Source organism: Lutra lutra, chromosome 17, assembly GCF_902655055.1.
Source record: "Lutra lutra chromosome 17, mLutLut1.2, whole genome shotgun sequence".
Lineage (NCBI taxonomy): Eukaryota > Metazoa > Chordata > Mammalia > Carnivora > Mustelidae > Lutra > Lutra lutra.
The window spans coordinates 44,525,098-44,541,728 of NC_062294.1; the positions used below are offsets into that span (position 1 = coordinate 44,525,098).

General features: G+C 38.4%; 2 protein-coding genes and 1 pseudogene across 4 annotated transcripts in view; 2 read left to right on the forward strand and 1 right to left on the reverse strand.

Annotated features, from left to right (window-relative positions):
- Nucleotides 1-16,631, forward strand: part of LOC125088414 (zinc finger protein 345) — a 124,758-nt gene that overhangs the window by 31,332 nt on the left and 76,795 nt on the right. The window lies entirely within an intron of this gene.
- Nucleotides 1,061-16,167, reverse strand: ZNF790 (zinc finger protein 790). Of its 3 annotated transcripts, none has more exons than XM_047709447.1 (5): nucleotides 15,830-16,167; nucleotides 9,172-9,256; nucleotides 7,847-7,970; nucleotides 7,458-7,553; nucleotides 1,061-3,524 (listed from the first exon to the last, which is right to left on the reverse strand). In XM_047709447.1, the coding sequence occupies exons 2-5, from the start codon at nucleotides 9,178-9,180 to the stop codon at nucleotides 1,852-1,854; spliced, it is 1,902 nt and encodes a 633-aa protein (XP_047565403.1). In that variant the 5' UTR covers nucleotides 9,181-9,256; nucleotides 15,830-16,167; the 3' UTR covers nucleotides 1,061-1,851. The 3 variants fall into 3 exon arrangements, with proteins under 3 accessions (XP_047565403.1, XP_047565402.1, XP_047565404.1); XM_047709446.1 differs by having other exon boundaries at nucleotides 7,847-7,973; XM_047709448.1 differs by lacking the exon at nucleotides 9,172-9,256 and having other exon boundaries at nucleotides 7,847-7,973.
- On the forward strand, nucleotides 11,734-12,246 carry LOC125088457 (60S ribosomal protein L23a-like; annotated as a pseudogene).

A 16,631-nucleotide genomic window follows, 5' to 3' on the forward strand; every position in this document is an offset into this window, starting at 1 on the left:
AGCCTGTACAATTATCTGTACAATGTTCCTACATGATTCTTGAAGATTATTAAAGATTATTTTTTCCAATTACTATGTTTTTTGGCCCCTTTCAGTTACTCTTAAAATTTAATCATTTAAAGTGTTTTCCTAGAAAACAAACCATACTCTATTTAAAAGTTGGGTCTCATAAGGTTTATATATATTTATATGACCATGAAAAATATCCTCTAAAACATATATCAGAATTCTCCTTTCTTATCATCATGTGAAGGCATTGCCAAAGCCTAGTAATAATAGTTCTCTTCAAAGAAACATTTTAACTTAAAAATTTTTTTAAAAAACACCCTACTTTTTGTTGTTCTTTATTCTATGATTTTTGCCTTATTTTCATCAAAACTTTCCATTAATTCAAATGCCCATTGGGGCACTAGCTTGTTTACCTCAGTAATCATTATTTGACAAATATTTGGACTCCACAACATGACAGGCACTGTTGTAAGTGCCGGAGATATAGTGGTGAGCCACACTTTACAAGGAGTAAACCGCCCTTAATTGTTTTAGTTATATACACAGAGTAATTGCCATTGAGAACTGCCATGATCATGTTCATAGGATTTGATATATGAGATTCATTATCATTCACAACTAAATAGCCTGTAATTTCACTTTTGATTTGCTTATTACTTTGACAATTATTTATATATGTAGTAATCCATTTCCAAGAGGTCGGAATTCATTTGGCCATTTTTTAATTTCTAAATCTTAATTGTGGTGATAAAATGAATAGGACATTTGGCTTTAGAAATTTGTTAGAGACAGATCACTTCCAGATGCCTTTATTTTTTTAATAAATATTTATTTATTTGTTTGTCCGAGAGATAGAGAGTGCACAAGCAGGCAGAGAGGCAGGCAGAGAGAGAGGGGGAAGCAGGCTCCCTGCTGAGCAAGGAGCCCGATGTGGGACTTGATCCCAGGACCCTGGAATCATGACCTGAGCCGAAGGCAGCAGCTTAACCGACTGAGCCACCCAGGCGCCCCCAAATGCCTTTAAAAACAAAACAAAAAACATTGCTGAACATTCGACAACCCCACTTTTATTAAAACAATAAGGCTTTCTTTATAGTATGGATTTTTTGGTGCAGCAAACGAATACTGATTCAAAGCTTTCTTCCCTTCATTCTATTTTACTGGTTTTTCTTCAGAATTATCCTACCATTCCATAAGACATGTATCTTATTGGCATATTTGTTTATATTCATTATACTATCAAGGTCTTTCTCATAGAAATGGTCTTACTAAAATTAATGATGGTCATGATGTCATTTAAGTAGTCAGGCTCATTTAACCCTTATAATCAAATAAATAAGCAAACAGACACAGATTTGAGTTACTTTCCAAAAAATACAGATAAGATGTGTTGGAACTAAGGATACCAAAGAAGTTGAATGACATAGTCAAGGCTTTCCAAGATTAATTACATAACAGAAATTCACCTTTGGTATAATTTTGTGGAAGTGTAACAAGATTTAAATAGTGATAGAAGGTTGTCCTATGTGAGTTAGATTTAAATTCTATGCAGAATAATATCAATGATGTGGAGAATGTTTTAAAAATGATTCAGAAGATTCACAGTGTCATCTTATTCATAGGGTTTTACTCTGATATTCCAAATGGAAAACCATTCAGTAAATGCTTTCCTGTATTAATACAGATTGCATTATGAATTCTCTGCTGTTGAGTGTGTTGTGTACTCTGACAGAGTTTTTCAGTATTACTTACACTTGTGGGGTTTCTCAAATGATGCAATTATTGGACATCAAGTAATGAGTCACGAATAAAGACTTTCTTATATTTTTATATCATAAGATCTTATAAGAGTGAAATAAAGTGAGAGCTTGGAGAAAATGATGTCTCAAAATTTTTATATTCATAGGATTTCTCAAAAGTGTAAATATCCTGGTGTTGAGCAAAGTCTGAGTCCTGACTAAAGGTGTTCCCATAGTCTTTCCATTGATAGAGTTTATCACCATTGTGAATTTTCTGTTCAGTAAAATATGGATGGTGACCAAAGATCTGTTTACTTTCCTTACATTCATAGGCTTCTGTGTCAGTATGAATTTTCTTATGCCTTGTAAGTTGCGAACCCCAGATAAAAGATTTCCCACATTCTTTACATACATAAGGTTCCTCACCAGTATGTATTCTCTGATGTCGAGTAAGTTGTGAACCCCAGAGAAAGGCTTTTCCACATTCTTCACATTCATATGGTCTCTTTCCAGTATGGATTTTCTGATGTCGATTAAGTTCTGAGCCACGAAAAAAGGTCTTTCCGCATTCCTTACATTCATAGTTTCTCTCACCAGTATGAATTTTTTGATGTCGATTAAACTCTGAGCCATGAAGGAAGGTCTTTCTACATTCCTGACATTCATAGAGTTTCCTCTCATTATGAATTTTCTCATGTTGAGCAAGATATGAGGCCCAAATAAATGTCTTCCCACATTGCTTACATTCATAAGGTTTCCTACCAGTATGAATTCGTTGATGTCGAGCAAGGTGTGAACTCCAGATATAGGCTTTTCCACATTTCTCACATTCATAGGGTTTCCTGCCTACATGAACATTCTGATGTTGAGCAAGATTTGAACCACGAATAAAGGCTTTTCCACATTCCTTACATTCATGAGATTTCTCACTAGTATGAGTTCTCTGATGTTGAGTCAGGTGTGAGCCACGAGTAAAAGCTTTTCCACACTCCTTACATTCATAAGGCTTTTCACCAGTGTGAATTCTCTGATGTTTAGTAAGATGTGATCGCTGACTAAAGGCCTTCCTACATTCATTACATTCATAGGGTTTTTCACCAGTATGAATTCTCTGATGTCGTGTAAGGTCTGAGCCACAACTAAAGGCCTTCCCACATTCCCTACATTCATAAGACTTCTCGCCAGTATGAATACGCTTATGGACACTAAGTTGAGAATGAAATCTAAAGGCCTTCCCACATTCCTTACACTTAAAAGGTTTTTCACCAGTATGAATCCTCCTATGACCAGTAAGACTTGAACGCAAACTAAATGCCTTCCCACATTCTTTACATTCATATGTTTTCTTAGCAGCATGAACTATCTGATATTGAGTAAGTTCTGAGTCAGAAAGAAATGTTTTCTCATATTCCTTATCTTCACAAAATTTCTCCTTAGTTTGAATTACTTGATGTTGAGTACAGTCTGAGTCAGAAGGAAAGGCTTTCCCACATTCTTTAAATTCATTCAGTTTCTTTCCTGTATTCTGTTTGTGATGTACATTAAAAGCTGTGTGATGGTTAAAAGTGGATGTTTTTTCATTGGTGAGTATAACCTGCTTTAAACATTCTTCCTGATTTTCCTGTTGTGTTTCAGACTGATCTTTGCTTTCCCAATCACCCCTAAAACATAAATATTCAAGGCTGTATTTTTTATAAATTTCCAATTGAGTCAATTCTCTCTCAAAAGTGACATTTTTTGGTGATAACTTCTTGCTCTGACATCTGGTCTGCATGTCTGAAAGATAAGAAAATAAATTCATACTGTTTTACTGTTCAAAAACAAACAAAATGTCCAATGTAGTTATAAAAAGTAAATCCTAAAATACATAAGGCATACAAGAAGTGAATGACTTAAGAGATTCTCAAATTCTGGGTAATATGAAAAAGGGGCAAAAAATAAATAGAAATTTAAGAGAACTAATAAAAGTTGAGGGGGTTATTAGATATATAAAAACTCTGTCTTGGGGCACCTGGGTGGCTCAGTGGGTTAAAGCCTCTGCCTTCGGCTCAGGTCATGGTCCCAGTGTCCTGGGATCGAGCCCCACATCGGGCTCTCTGCTCTGCAGGGAGCCTGCTTCCACCTCTCTCTCTATCTGTCTGCCTCTCTGCCTACTTGTAATCTCTGTCTGTCAAATAAATAAATAAAATCTAAGAACAAAACAAACAAACAAAAAAAACCTCTGTCTTACTGAAATTCATCTGAGTAGTTCAACTAAAAACATGATTATTAAAGTACCACCCAGTCATGGAATGCCAATGTAAAGATAAGACTGTTTCACTCAGTATGAAATCAACCCTTAGCGTATGTTAGGCATTAAAAAAATAATTCTGTAAAAAATACATTACAAGACCAAAAAAAAAAAAAAAGAAGAAGAAAAGAAAATGGGAGGAATTTAGGATAGAGTAAAGGATCTTACAAAAACCAGGTACTGGGAAGCACAATTGGGATCATTTAATCATATGATTAATGTCCCTTCCATCTTTACTGAAATGAATGCGTATACTGCTTCCATATTACTTTCTGTACAGATAGGAAGAATCAAAAGTATATATAAACTAACTCAAAGACAAATATGCAGAAATGTAATCATGCCCTACTTAATCATTTTTCAATTTGCCTTTGTACAAGCAAAGACTTCAGCCTGCTTATTTCCGCCACAGCGCATCGCCAAGTTCAACTTTCTGTCACAGCTCCACCAAGTTGCTTTTGTCTTAAGAATAGTTGTATTGTTCATCCATTCTGCTTTATGCTTTCAAGCCCTTCCCTAGGTCTCTTCTTCCTTTCCCTTCTATGCAAGGCCACTGAAACTATTATAAAGTATCTACAAATTTTCAAGTACTATGGAAGCTATTATGATGAATGTTTTATATAATTCTGAGCTTAAAAACTGTAGGGGCGCCTGGGTGGCTCAGTGGGTTAAAGCCTCTGCCTTCGGCTCAGGTCATGATCCCAGGGTCCAGGGATCGAGCCCCGCATCGGGCCCTCTGCTCAGCGGGGAGCCTGCTTCCCTTTCTCTCTCTCTGCCTGCCTCTCTGCCTACTTGTGATCTCTGTCTGTCAAATAAATAAATAAAATCTTAAAAAAAAAACTGTAATGTTGGGAAACAGAATATCAGGTGTAGTGGGAAGTAATCTAGTCTAGAGTTAACAGAGAGTAGGAACTCAGTAACACAGGTATATGTTGCTTTTAGGTTAAAGGACATAATCATGTGTGATATTTCAAAAGAAAATAGTTTGGGAAGTTGCCAAGGGCAAAGAGTCTGGCATGAGCTAGGAATAAGTAGGACCACTCTGTAACTCACTTCTTTTTAAAAGATTAATTAATTTATTTATTTGACAGACAGAGATCACAGGTAGGTAGAGAGGCAGGCAGAGAGGGTGGGGGGTGGGGGAAGCAGGCTCCCTGCTGAGCAGAGAGCCCGATGTGGGGCTCCATCCCAGGACCCTGGGATCATGACCTGAGCCAAAGGCAGAGGCTTAACCCACTGGGACACCCAGGTACCCCTGTGACTCATTTTTGATATGTGCCAGATCCAATGAAATTGTCATGTGGTTATGTTATAAATTCTCTACCAAATCTGTATGGGATATCAAACTTACTGGTGGAATATTTTAGATGAATAAAACAAGAAAATATTACAACTACTATTATTTGAACATACTGAAAGGCTCAGCCAATTTTTACTATTCATATTGTACTGATACTAGCATTTGGCTTAGAGACTGACAGACCTTATCTTAGGGCTGAGAAGATAGAGATTAGTATCCAGTGTCTGTCAATAGGGGAGTCCTAAACATTCATCATGTTTAGATACAATGGAAGGGCTATAATCAAGGAATATGGGTAAAACAGAGACCTATACAGGAACTAGAGCTCAGTTTCAAACTATCTCAGTGACTCAGGAGGGTGATGGCTTGAGAAAGCAACCAAAATGTTAATGCCTTCAGGTACGTGGTAGAAACAAATAATCCTCTGTGAAGGAAGGTACCCTAGGCAATAGTTTTACCAGTTTTACCACAGCGTTCTACAAACACTATCTGGCACAAAATTAAATAAATAACAAAATTAAATAAATAACCAAATAATATTAATGCAAACAGACTACATTATATATATATAATGTAGTCTATATATAATGTAGTCTGCATATATGTGTATATATTATATACATACATACATACATATGTATGTATATACGTACATATGTATACTATACATATGTATGGTATACATATACGTATGTATATGTATGTACATATGTATGGTATACGTATACATACGTATACATATGTATATGTATATATTGTATATATATAAAATATGTGTATATAACATAACGTGTGTATATAACAGACTACATTATATATACACATGATATATATAATGTAGTCTGTTATATACACACGTTATGTTATATACACATATTATATATATACACATGTGTATATATATTACATATATATAACATATTCACACGTGTGTGTGTATATATATATATATATATATATAATATATTTTCAATCTCTATAATTTAGTGATTTCCAAAATGTTCTATAAATGGATTCATTTAGCATGTGACCTTTGGCATTTTTCATTCAACACAATATCCTGGAGATTCATTCAAGTTGTTTCAGGTATTGGTAGTTCAGAAAAAGAACGATTTTAAAACACAAATATAACCTCTGGAATTTAAAAACATGATTCCAATAAGGAAATAAAATTTTTCTTTCCTTGATATTTCAAATAATAAAAACCCCTCCTAAATAAACAATTAACAAATACTGTGGGGGAAAAAAAAAAGCTCCAAGAGTATGTTATTTCAATATGAGTCCTGCCCATAATAGAAAATTCATCAATTAGCTTCACTTTGCCAAATATGTGCCTTGTTTCCTCTTGACAGCCAGGACTTGTCTTTTATGACATTGTACTCTCTTTGTTGTCCTCCATTAGCCTTCAACTCTCTTCTGCTGCTTACTATTCACTGTAGCCAGAAGCCATTTTCACCTATTATCCTGATTTTCAACTAAGCAGGCTATCAGGCCCTCTCTTAATGTAGAGCCTATTTTGCCAAAATTTTTGGGCATGTTCCAGTCACAGAAGAGAATACAAGTTTCTTAATAGATTATATACTCTTTGTTAGCCCTTCTGATCCCAAAATGAAATTGGAAAATCAATAAATGTTGGTTAAAAGAACAAATTGGTGAGTGTAGGAAATGCAGAAGGAAGGGAGAATTTAGGCAAAATAAGAAAAATTTAAGATATAGTAGGTAAAATAAAAACAGGGTCAATTTTTTTTTAGGGAGAAATTTATAAATATCTAAATGAAGAAATTTACAAATATCTAAATGAAAAAAAGAGAGAAAGACTGTGTCAAAGCACTGATAAACTGACTACTGGAAAAAAAGAATGACACTTACCTTTTTATAACATGAGGGAAAGAAACTGAAGAGCACTGAATTGGAGTGGTATTTGGAGGTGAAGAGAAGGGCCATTTGGACATGCATGGTGAAGAGGTTACTTTTGTCTAGGTCTCAGATTGTTATCCACAGGTTTTTAATCCCTTGAGGAGACTCAAGGCCAATATTTCAGAGATGCTGCTGCCTCACTAAACATCTGGGCTCTTATCTACAGTGATGATTTCCCTGTGATAGCTCAGCCCTCACTCACCTGGGCAAGGTCCTCCTGTGTCATCCTGAGAAACCATCCAGGGCTCTTTCCCCTTCTCCAGTAAAGAGAACACATCCGGCTGATAAATGCAAAGTCCTGATCGGAGATAAGAAATAGGAAATAACCATGAGGTAAAGATTTCAAAATTTACATCTAGTCCCTCAGTTACGAAGGAAGACAGACAATTATAGGAACAGCAAGAAAAAGGCATAAAGTATTTCTAAAGGATGGAGAAGATGGAGGTTCCCATTGATGACTTTTACCAAATTTACAAAGCATAAAATATTTTCCCAGAAGGAAATCAGAAATTCCCTTAGATCCTTGAAAGATAATTCAAAAATTCACAATGTGGAAATCAGAAATTTCTGGGGTCAGGTTCTGAATCTTACCCAGTGAGATCATGTTACTGTAGTTCTCCAACATCACATCTCTGTACAAATGTCTCTGTTCCAAGTCCAGACACTCCCACTCCTCCTGAGAGAAGTCTACGGTCACATCCCTGAACATCATCACCTGCTGAAACAAACAACACGAGCATCACGGTGAAATTTTAAAATCTTTTAGATACAAGGGGGAAGAAATGAAAAGGGCAGTGTAGGAAGTATACTCACTGAGCAAAAACTGAAGTTGGCTGCCTGTCATATGGGGGAAATGACATGGAAATTAGTGTGACTGAAGCTGAGTGCCTATATGCTCTTACAGTCTCCAGTTGTTCAGTCACAACATCCTTATGACTTTCCAGTGACAAGCACCAGACAACAGGATGGCAGTCCAGAATTAAGTTTCTTTGTTGATACCGCTGGGATGCCATGCCAGGCTTACATGACTAACTCTAGATTTATTATGTGATAAACGCTTCCCCCCTTAGGCTACTTTTAGTTGAATTTTCTGTTAGCTGAAGTTGAAAGGATTCTTAGAAGACACACTTCTTAACTGAATACCATTTTCTGTGGGACTATATAAAATCACTGGGTTCTAGGATAAGTAGCTGACAATCAGCACATGTCTTGTTAATAATATTAATCTCTCTAGGGGCACCTGGGTGGCTCAGTGGGTTAAGCCTCTGCATTTGGCTTGGGTGGTGATCTCAGGGTCCTGGATCAAGCCCTGCACTGGGCTCTCTGCTTGGCAGGGGGCCTGCTTTCCCCCACTCTCTCTGCCTGCCTCTGCCTGCTTGTGATCTCTCTCTGTCAAATAAAAAAAAATAAAAAATAATAATAATATTAATCTCTCATTGATTTCCTGGCAAGATCCCAGATCTCTCTGAACTTAACCTTTCATCAATCCTCTATTTAAAAGCATGATAAACTGCCAATGAATAAAATGAATACCAACCAACACCAACTCTCACCTCTACTAATTGAAACAACCCATCCTACAGAATAAATAAAAGCTTTCATGTAGTGTATCCCTTTGTAGTGTAGCAGTTCCACCTTGTTAACCCACAGGTTTGAAAAGATAGTCTCTACTATTTCTTCTAAGGGAAAACATTTCTCCTCATTCAGTGCTCTGCCAAAGTATTGGGACACAGGAGGTGCTGAATGCCATGCTGGAAAGAAGAGGGACACCTAAGGAAGGCAGTGGACTGTTTCACGAATATCACTTACTACAATGAATAGTAACTCAAGTAAGCAGCTTAAGGATAAAAAATAAAAGTATTCATCCAATGTGATATAAATGATTATAATTTTGGCGAGAGGCAATTCCAACTCACATGGGCCATGATGACTTAAAATTCCAAGAATCAATCAGTCTTCTAGACTCCTCTCCTGGTGAAGTAGAGTCCTGAGAAAGCAGAGCTAGAAGGAAGGAATCATGAGAGGTCAAGTTTTCCTCAAGAGCTTTCAAAGGGAGTAAGAATGCCATTTTCTCCAAAGTGAGTCTACAGAAAAAAGGTCAAAGTGAGTCTACAGAAATCCTGGCCCAAACCAAAACCCAAGTGACTCATTCTCCCTCCCTTTTTTTCTCGGTCCTAAGTAACCACTAATTCACTTTCTGTCTCTATAGATTTCCCTATTCTGGACTTCCATATGAATGGAATCATACAATATGTGAACTTACTGTGACTAGTGTCTCTCATTTAGCATAAACGAAGGCACTGGCTTTTGTCAGATGCTTTTTCTGTATCTATTAAAATAACCATGTGATATTTTTTATTCTATTGATATGATATATCCTATTAATTGATTTTTGGATGTTCAGACAACCTTACACTCCTGGGATATATTCTACTTGGTCATGCTGTATAATTCATTTTATATGTTGCTGGATTTGGCTTACTAATATTTTGTTGAGATTTATTACACTCAAATTCTTATGAGACATGCTTTGTCTGGTTTTGGTATCTGGGTAATACCGGCCTCATCAAGTAAATTAGGATGCTAGCTGTATTCTTTAAAAAAAATTTTTTTTTAAAGTGAACTAAAAAATAAAAAAATAAAAAATAAAAAGTGAACTCAATACTCAACATGGGACTCAAACTCTCACAACCCCAAGATCAAGAGTCACATGCTCTTCCACTGTGCAGCTAGGCACCCCTGGCTATATTCTTTAACTGCAGCAGAGAAGACACTAGGGAACTCAGAAGTGATAGTAGGAGTCCTTCTGAACCAGGTTATGTTCTGAACAACAAAGAAAACCTGGCTGTTCAAAGGAACCATATTTTATTTATTTATTTTTCATTTAAATTTTAGGAAGTTAACATACAATGCAATATTGGCTTCTGGAATAGAAGTCGGTGATTCATCACTTATATACAATACCCAGTGCTCATCATAACAAGTGCCTTCCTTAATACCCATCACCCATCTAGCCCATCCCTTCCCCCACCTCCCTCTGTCAACCATTAGTTTGTTCTTTATCATTAAGTTTTTTATAGCTTATTTTACTCTCTCCTTTTTTTCATTTCCCCTTCCCATATATTCATCTGTTTTCTTTCTTAAATTCTACCTATAAGTGAACTCATAGGAGTATTTGTCTTTTTCTGACTTATTTCACTTAACGTAATACACTCTAGCTCCACCCATGTTACTGCAAATGGAAGATTTCATGCTTTATGGTGGCTGAATAATATTCCTTTGTATATATAAACACATCACATCTTCTTTATCCATTCATTGGGTGATGGACATTTGGCATCTCTCCATAGTTTGGCTATTATTGATAATGCTGTTTGAATCTGTATTTTGGTATCCTTTGGGTAAATACCTAGTATTGCAATTGCTGGGTCACAGGATAGTTCTGTTTTAAACTTTTTGAGGAACCTCCATATTATTTTCCACAATGGCTGCACCAGTTTGCATTCTCACAAACAGGGCAAGAGGGTTCCCCTTTCTCTGTAGAGAAACTGTATTTTATTATTTTTTAATTTTTTTAAAGATTTTATTTATTTGACAGAGAGAGACAGCAAAAGAGGGAACACAAGCAAGGGGAGTGGGAGATGGAGAAGCAGGCTTCCTGCTGAGCAGGGACCCCAATGCGGGGCTTAATCCCAAGACCCTGGGATCATGACCTGAGCCAAAGCCAGATGCTTAACAACTGAGCCACCCAGGTGCCCTGAGGAACTCTATTTTATTTTATTTTTTTAAAGATTTTATTTATTTATTTGACAGAGATCACAAGTAGGCAGAGAGGCAGGCAGAGAGAGAGAGGAGGAAGCAGGCTCCCTGCTGAGCAGAGAGCCCGATGCGGGGCTCGATCCCAGGACCCTGGGATCATGACCTGAGCTGAAGGCAGCGGCTTAACCCGCTGAGCCACCCAGGCACCCCGAGGAACTCTATTTTAAAGAAATTGTTTTTTATTGTAGTTACAGAGGAGGGAACTCTTGAGCAGAAGAAACTAAAAACTACCTTTTCACAAGGAAAGCACCAGTGATAGCTATTCTGAGATAATCTATCACCTTCCAAAAAAATAACAAAATTAGAACCATTGTGTCCCAAGATATTGTTAGATATGTTTGAAAAGAGTGCCAAAATACCCGTATGTATGAAGAAAAGTGCCTAAAAGACATCGGAGAAGATTAAAATTATTATCCAATATTCCAGTATGAGTAAAAAAATAATTTATGATATAATCACAGCTCTGAGGCAAGACTACATGCACAAATGTTATAATGATTTCAGAAATGGGGAAGAAGTGAGGGAGAGACTATAAGTGAGAGTTCGTTAAATACAAAAGTTAAAGAGGACATAGGCAGAATCACTTTAGAAACGAAAAACAAATAAGCACAAGGTATGACAAATACCACTTTCTGTGCATAGACAAAGAATACAGAAACTACCCTTTTACGACGATGGCGCCGAAAAAAGTTAAGAAGGAAGCCCCGGCCCCTCCCAAAGCCGAAGCCAAAGCAAAGGCTTTGAAGGCCAAGAAAGTGGTGCTGAAAGGCGTCCACAGTCACACACAAAAAGAAGATCCACACATCACCTATGTTCCCACGACCCAAGACTCTGCGTCTCGGAAGGCAGCCCAAATACCCTCGAAAGAGCGCCCCCAGGAGAAACAAGCTTGATCACTATGCCATCATCAAGTTCCCCCTGACTACTGAGTCAGCCATGAAGAAAACAGAAGACAACAACATGCTTGTGTTCATTGTGGATGTCAAGGCCAACAAGCACCAGATCAAACAGACTATGAAGAAGCTCTATGACATTGATGTGGCCAAGGTCAACACCTTGATCAGGCCTGATGGAGAAAAGAAGGCATATGTTCGACTGGCCCCTGACTATGATGCCTTGGATGCTGCCAACAAAATTGGGATCATCTAAACTGAGTCCAGCTGGCTAAGTCTAAATACAGTTTTTTTTTTTCATCATAAAAAAAGAATACAGAAACTAGTAAGCAGAACAAAATAAAAAAAAGAAAGAGATGACAATTATTGGAAGAAAACTATGCAAGTCAGAGATAATCCAACTTACAAATAAGCAGACCCCATGAAAGTCAGAGATAATCCAATCTACAAATAAGAAGACCCAAATCAAGGAAGGGAATATTAAAAACTACATTTTTAACATTAAAAATAATTTCCTGAGATAAAGCATGAATTTACATAATGATAGTATACTGCAGGGAAAAAAGATTCAGAACTGAGTGCCAAAAATTTTAGTCTAAAACCCATGGGAAATCAAGATAAAAATATCAAGTTACCTATGAGAAAAAGGAAATTTAGTTGTTAACACTTCTCCACTGCTAAATTCAGAGCCCCAAATAGTGAGGCAGTTTCTCAAGTATACCTATAGGAAAATAAATGACAGAATCGAAGATTTTATATGCAGCCAAGCTGTCCTTCAAGTATAATGGATATAAGAAGTTCTATGCTGCAACAGCTTAGGGAGTATTATTCACAAGAGTGCTTTCTAAACTACTACACAACATATTTCCACCTTAAAAGAGAGAATAGAGAAAATTTCAGAAAATTTTTGATTGTATCATCACTTGGCTATATATCTGATAAACTTTGATAAAAAGCTAATTTTACAAATATGGGGAAAATATAAAGAGCAAATGCAAACTAACGACAACAAAAAAAGCAATAGCGCCAGGGTGGTAGAGTTGGTTAAGTGTCTGACTCTGGATCTCAGCTCAGGTCTTCTCCTTAGGGTTGTGAGTTCAAGACCCCCACTGGGCTCAATACTGGGTGTGGAGCCTACTTAAAAATTTAAAAAAAGAAATTAAAAAAAGAAAAGCAATTTGTTTATTTAAAAAAAAAATGCAGGGGCTATGATCTTGAGCATGCTAAAATACCAAAGCCTACGATTCACAATAAAAATAATGATGACTATCTAGGGACTCCTGGGTGGGTTAGTTGGTTAAGCATCCAACTCTTGATCTGGGCTCAGGTCATGATCTCAGGGTTGTGAGATCGAGTCCTGCATCAGGCTCTATGCTGGGCATCGAGCCTGCTTAAGGTTCGCTTTCTGCCTCTTACCTCTCCCTCCCCTTCTCTCTAAAAATAATTATAATGATGATGATGAATATGAATATATATCAACTAACAGCAGCAACTTTAATAAAGCAGAAGCTACAGGTTATGTAAGATAAAACTTCACTCACAGAGTATTTTAATGCATTTTTGTCAAGCAAAGACAAATTAAGTGGAAAACAAATACTATTGACTGGCCATATATTAGATCACAAAGAAAAATTCATTAAATTCCAACATTAAAAATACCATAATGCGGGGCGCCTGGGTGGCTCAGTGGGTTAGAGCCTATGCCTCTGGCCCAAGTCATGATCCCAGGGTCCTGAGAGCGAGCCCTGCATCGGGCTCTCTGCTCAGCGGGGAGTCTGTTTCCCCCTCTCTCTCTCTGCCTGCCTCTCTGCCTACTTGTGATCTCTATCAAATAAAAAATATATATATCATAATGCAGTAAAACTGGAAATTGCAAGCAAAGAGGGGGCCTATGTGCCTTACCTGAATTCCTCAACTTTATCAGGAAGGACTGAGTTCCCTTCATGTCACAGTACTCAAGACACCTTCCATAGCACTAAGGCTAAGACACTATACCGCTATATTAGTTTTCTATCACTAAGCAACAAATTAGCATAAACACAATGGCTTAAAACAATACAAATTTATTACCTTATGCTTAGGCAGTTAGGTAAAAGTCTGAGATGTTTTTCACTGGGCTAAGATCAAGGTGTCAGCAGGGCTGTGTTCCTTTCTGTATGCTTTAAGGGAGAATTATTTATTTCCTTATGTTCCAGAGTCTAGAGGCCACCAACATTGGCTCCCTTCCTTCAGCCAACAATTTTGTTATCTCTGATCATTCTTCTTTGATTCTAGCTCCCTCTGACTCTAAACCCTTGGGAAAGGTTTACTGACTTTATGAATCCATCGGGCCTAATTGGATAATCTAGGATAATTTCTCCATTTCAAGGTCCTTAACTTAATCTTGTTTGCAAAGTCCCTTTTGCCCTTCATGTAAAGCAAAATATTCACAGGTTCCAGGGATTAGGACCCATCTTTGCAGAGAGATGACTTTGCCTACCCCAAAGACCTTTAAAGCTTCTGTCCTTGGCTCCTCTCTTCCTGATGGATACTCAAAAATCCACCTCTTTCTATTCTATCACTTCCTCTCCAACAGTCTTGAACCCAACCCAGAATAAGCATCAATATTCCCTGTGTCCATGTTTATGTCCATCATAAGCCTTAGATTCCCTAATAATCTCTCTTTCAGACACTGTACTCCCACCCAATCAGTTGGATGTACCCCCTTTTCAACCCTTCCCCAATCTTGACACTTTTTAGAATGCCGTACGGAATTCATAATTAATTAATAACAAATCCCTCTTCCATCTCCAACTTGTATTTCTTTGAATATTCCCTTCACCTTTGGGTCTAAGGGAAACCTGGCTCTCCCCAAAGGACTCTGCAGCCTTTTCAACATCTCCCTCTCCTACCCCCCCCACCTCCGCAGCTTCTTGCCATTGGGTCTGGGGGGGAGGGTATCATCCTTGTTCTTCTTACTTTCAGACTTTTCTCCTAAAAATCTCTAGTTTGGAATTTCATGCCCTGAGATTATTCATAATATACCTTACTGCTGCTGACATCTACCAAATACAGGATATTGCTCCTTGTTTTTTGAAAACCTGAGCTCACCGCTCACTCTCTGCAACACTACTACCCTCTTTTATTCTAGCAGTTGCACTACATCCACACAGATAAGCCTTGCTTACTCATTCTTACCTGTATTTCCACTTTTCCCTCTCTTGTGACTCATTATCACCAATATACTGCAATATTATCATTCCCCACCCCACCCCCACTAGCTGGTGTTCTATTTCTCTGCTCATATTTACAGAGAAATTCTTAGGATGTGTTTTCTACACTGTTCCCTATTCCTCTCCCCACATTCTTTATTACCCGACTCAGCCCAACTAATGGCCACCACAGAAACTGCTCTCCAAACATTTACGAATAAGTGTAATTGTTACTAAACGCAATATTCTTTGTTTCTGGCTCCGCAGCTGCTGCTGCTACCACATTTACACACATGTTCAGGCATACAGTGGTGCAGTCACAATCATATACAAGCACAGCTCACCTGAATAGTCATGACAATCACCTACAGCTCCCCTCACCATCGGGCGCATGCAAACACACACACGTACACGACCCTAACCCTACAGCTCCTAAGCGATTACCCCCACATCCCGCTCCCGTTACAATTTCACACAAGCACACACAGATCTCATCCTGATCGCGCGGGAGCGGACATATACATACACAGCTCCCTACAACCTTCTTTCCCACACCCTCTTGCTGGCAAAGCCTGAGACTCAGAAACATTAATCTCTCACTGCTCACTGTCCTCCCCAGTGGCCTTGGTCCCTCAGGGGTCATTTCGCTTCTGAGTCTTAGACTCTCTTACCTGACCCTGCGGTCCCTACAAGAATGTTCCGCGGGCACTCGGGCGCAATGCTTCCTACGGTCCTGAAAGCGCTGGTGCGCGGACAGGAAGCTGCCTTGGCTATGGTGGACATTGGAAAATGTAGTCAGTGCCTGGACAGCCTTTCAGAACCCAGAGACGACCATCTCAATTCGCAGGCCTTGGCCTCGGCAACGACCTTCGCCCTCATAACTGCTCACACCTGGGGCAGAGGGCTTCCATGAGTTCCAGGACGCGTTTAGAACGCAAAATTCCACCGAGGTCTCCACGCCGCTCCTCCACAAATGTGTGTCCAAGTCTGGGAACCTGGACAATAAACCAATGCGGCCTTTACCGGAAGTAGCCTTGGACGCGATGGCCCCTGGGAAATGTAGTTCAGAGTCCTAGAACTACCTCAAAGGAAGGGTTAATTCTTCCCGGCTGAGTTCGCGGTCTGGGCGCGTGACAGAAAGGTCCTGTTAGTGCCAAGCGACCTGCAAGTCCTTACCATCTCCCCGTCTGAGCCTTGGCCCGGCCTGGCGGATATCTCTTATCCCACAAGCAGCGACCTGGGGGTGGGATGAAGGGGCCCGATCCCAGGAGGGTCCCTTCTCTGCGAAGCTTTGGGAGCTCCTTTAACCGAGGTGTAGTATCCCTTACATCTTCAAACAAATCCTTTCCTTATTCTTATCTTCCAATTACCATTAAAGAGTTTAGTTTAAATTAATATTCAAGCTTACATTAGTGTTTTGCAAATGTTGTTCATTTCTTGGCCTTTTTTTCCCCCCTGAAGTTAATACCTGCC

What these genes read in the sequence shown, in the direction of transcription:
- ZNF790 (XM_047709446.1), bottom strand. An exon ending in CAGTAACATGATCTCACTGG is followed by an intron (nt 7,554 to 7,846) that starts GTAAGATTCAGA and finishes ATCTCCGATCAG; the next exon opens with GACTTTGCATTTATCAGCCG. An exon ending in CACAGGAGGACCTTGCCCAG is followed by an intron (nt 3,525 to 7,457) that starts GTGAGTGAGGGC and finishes CTTATCTTTCAG; the next exon opens with ACATGCAGACCAGATGTCAG.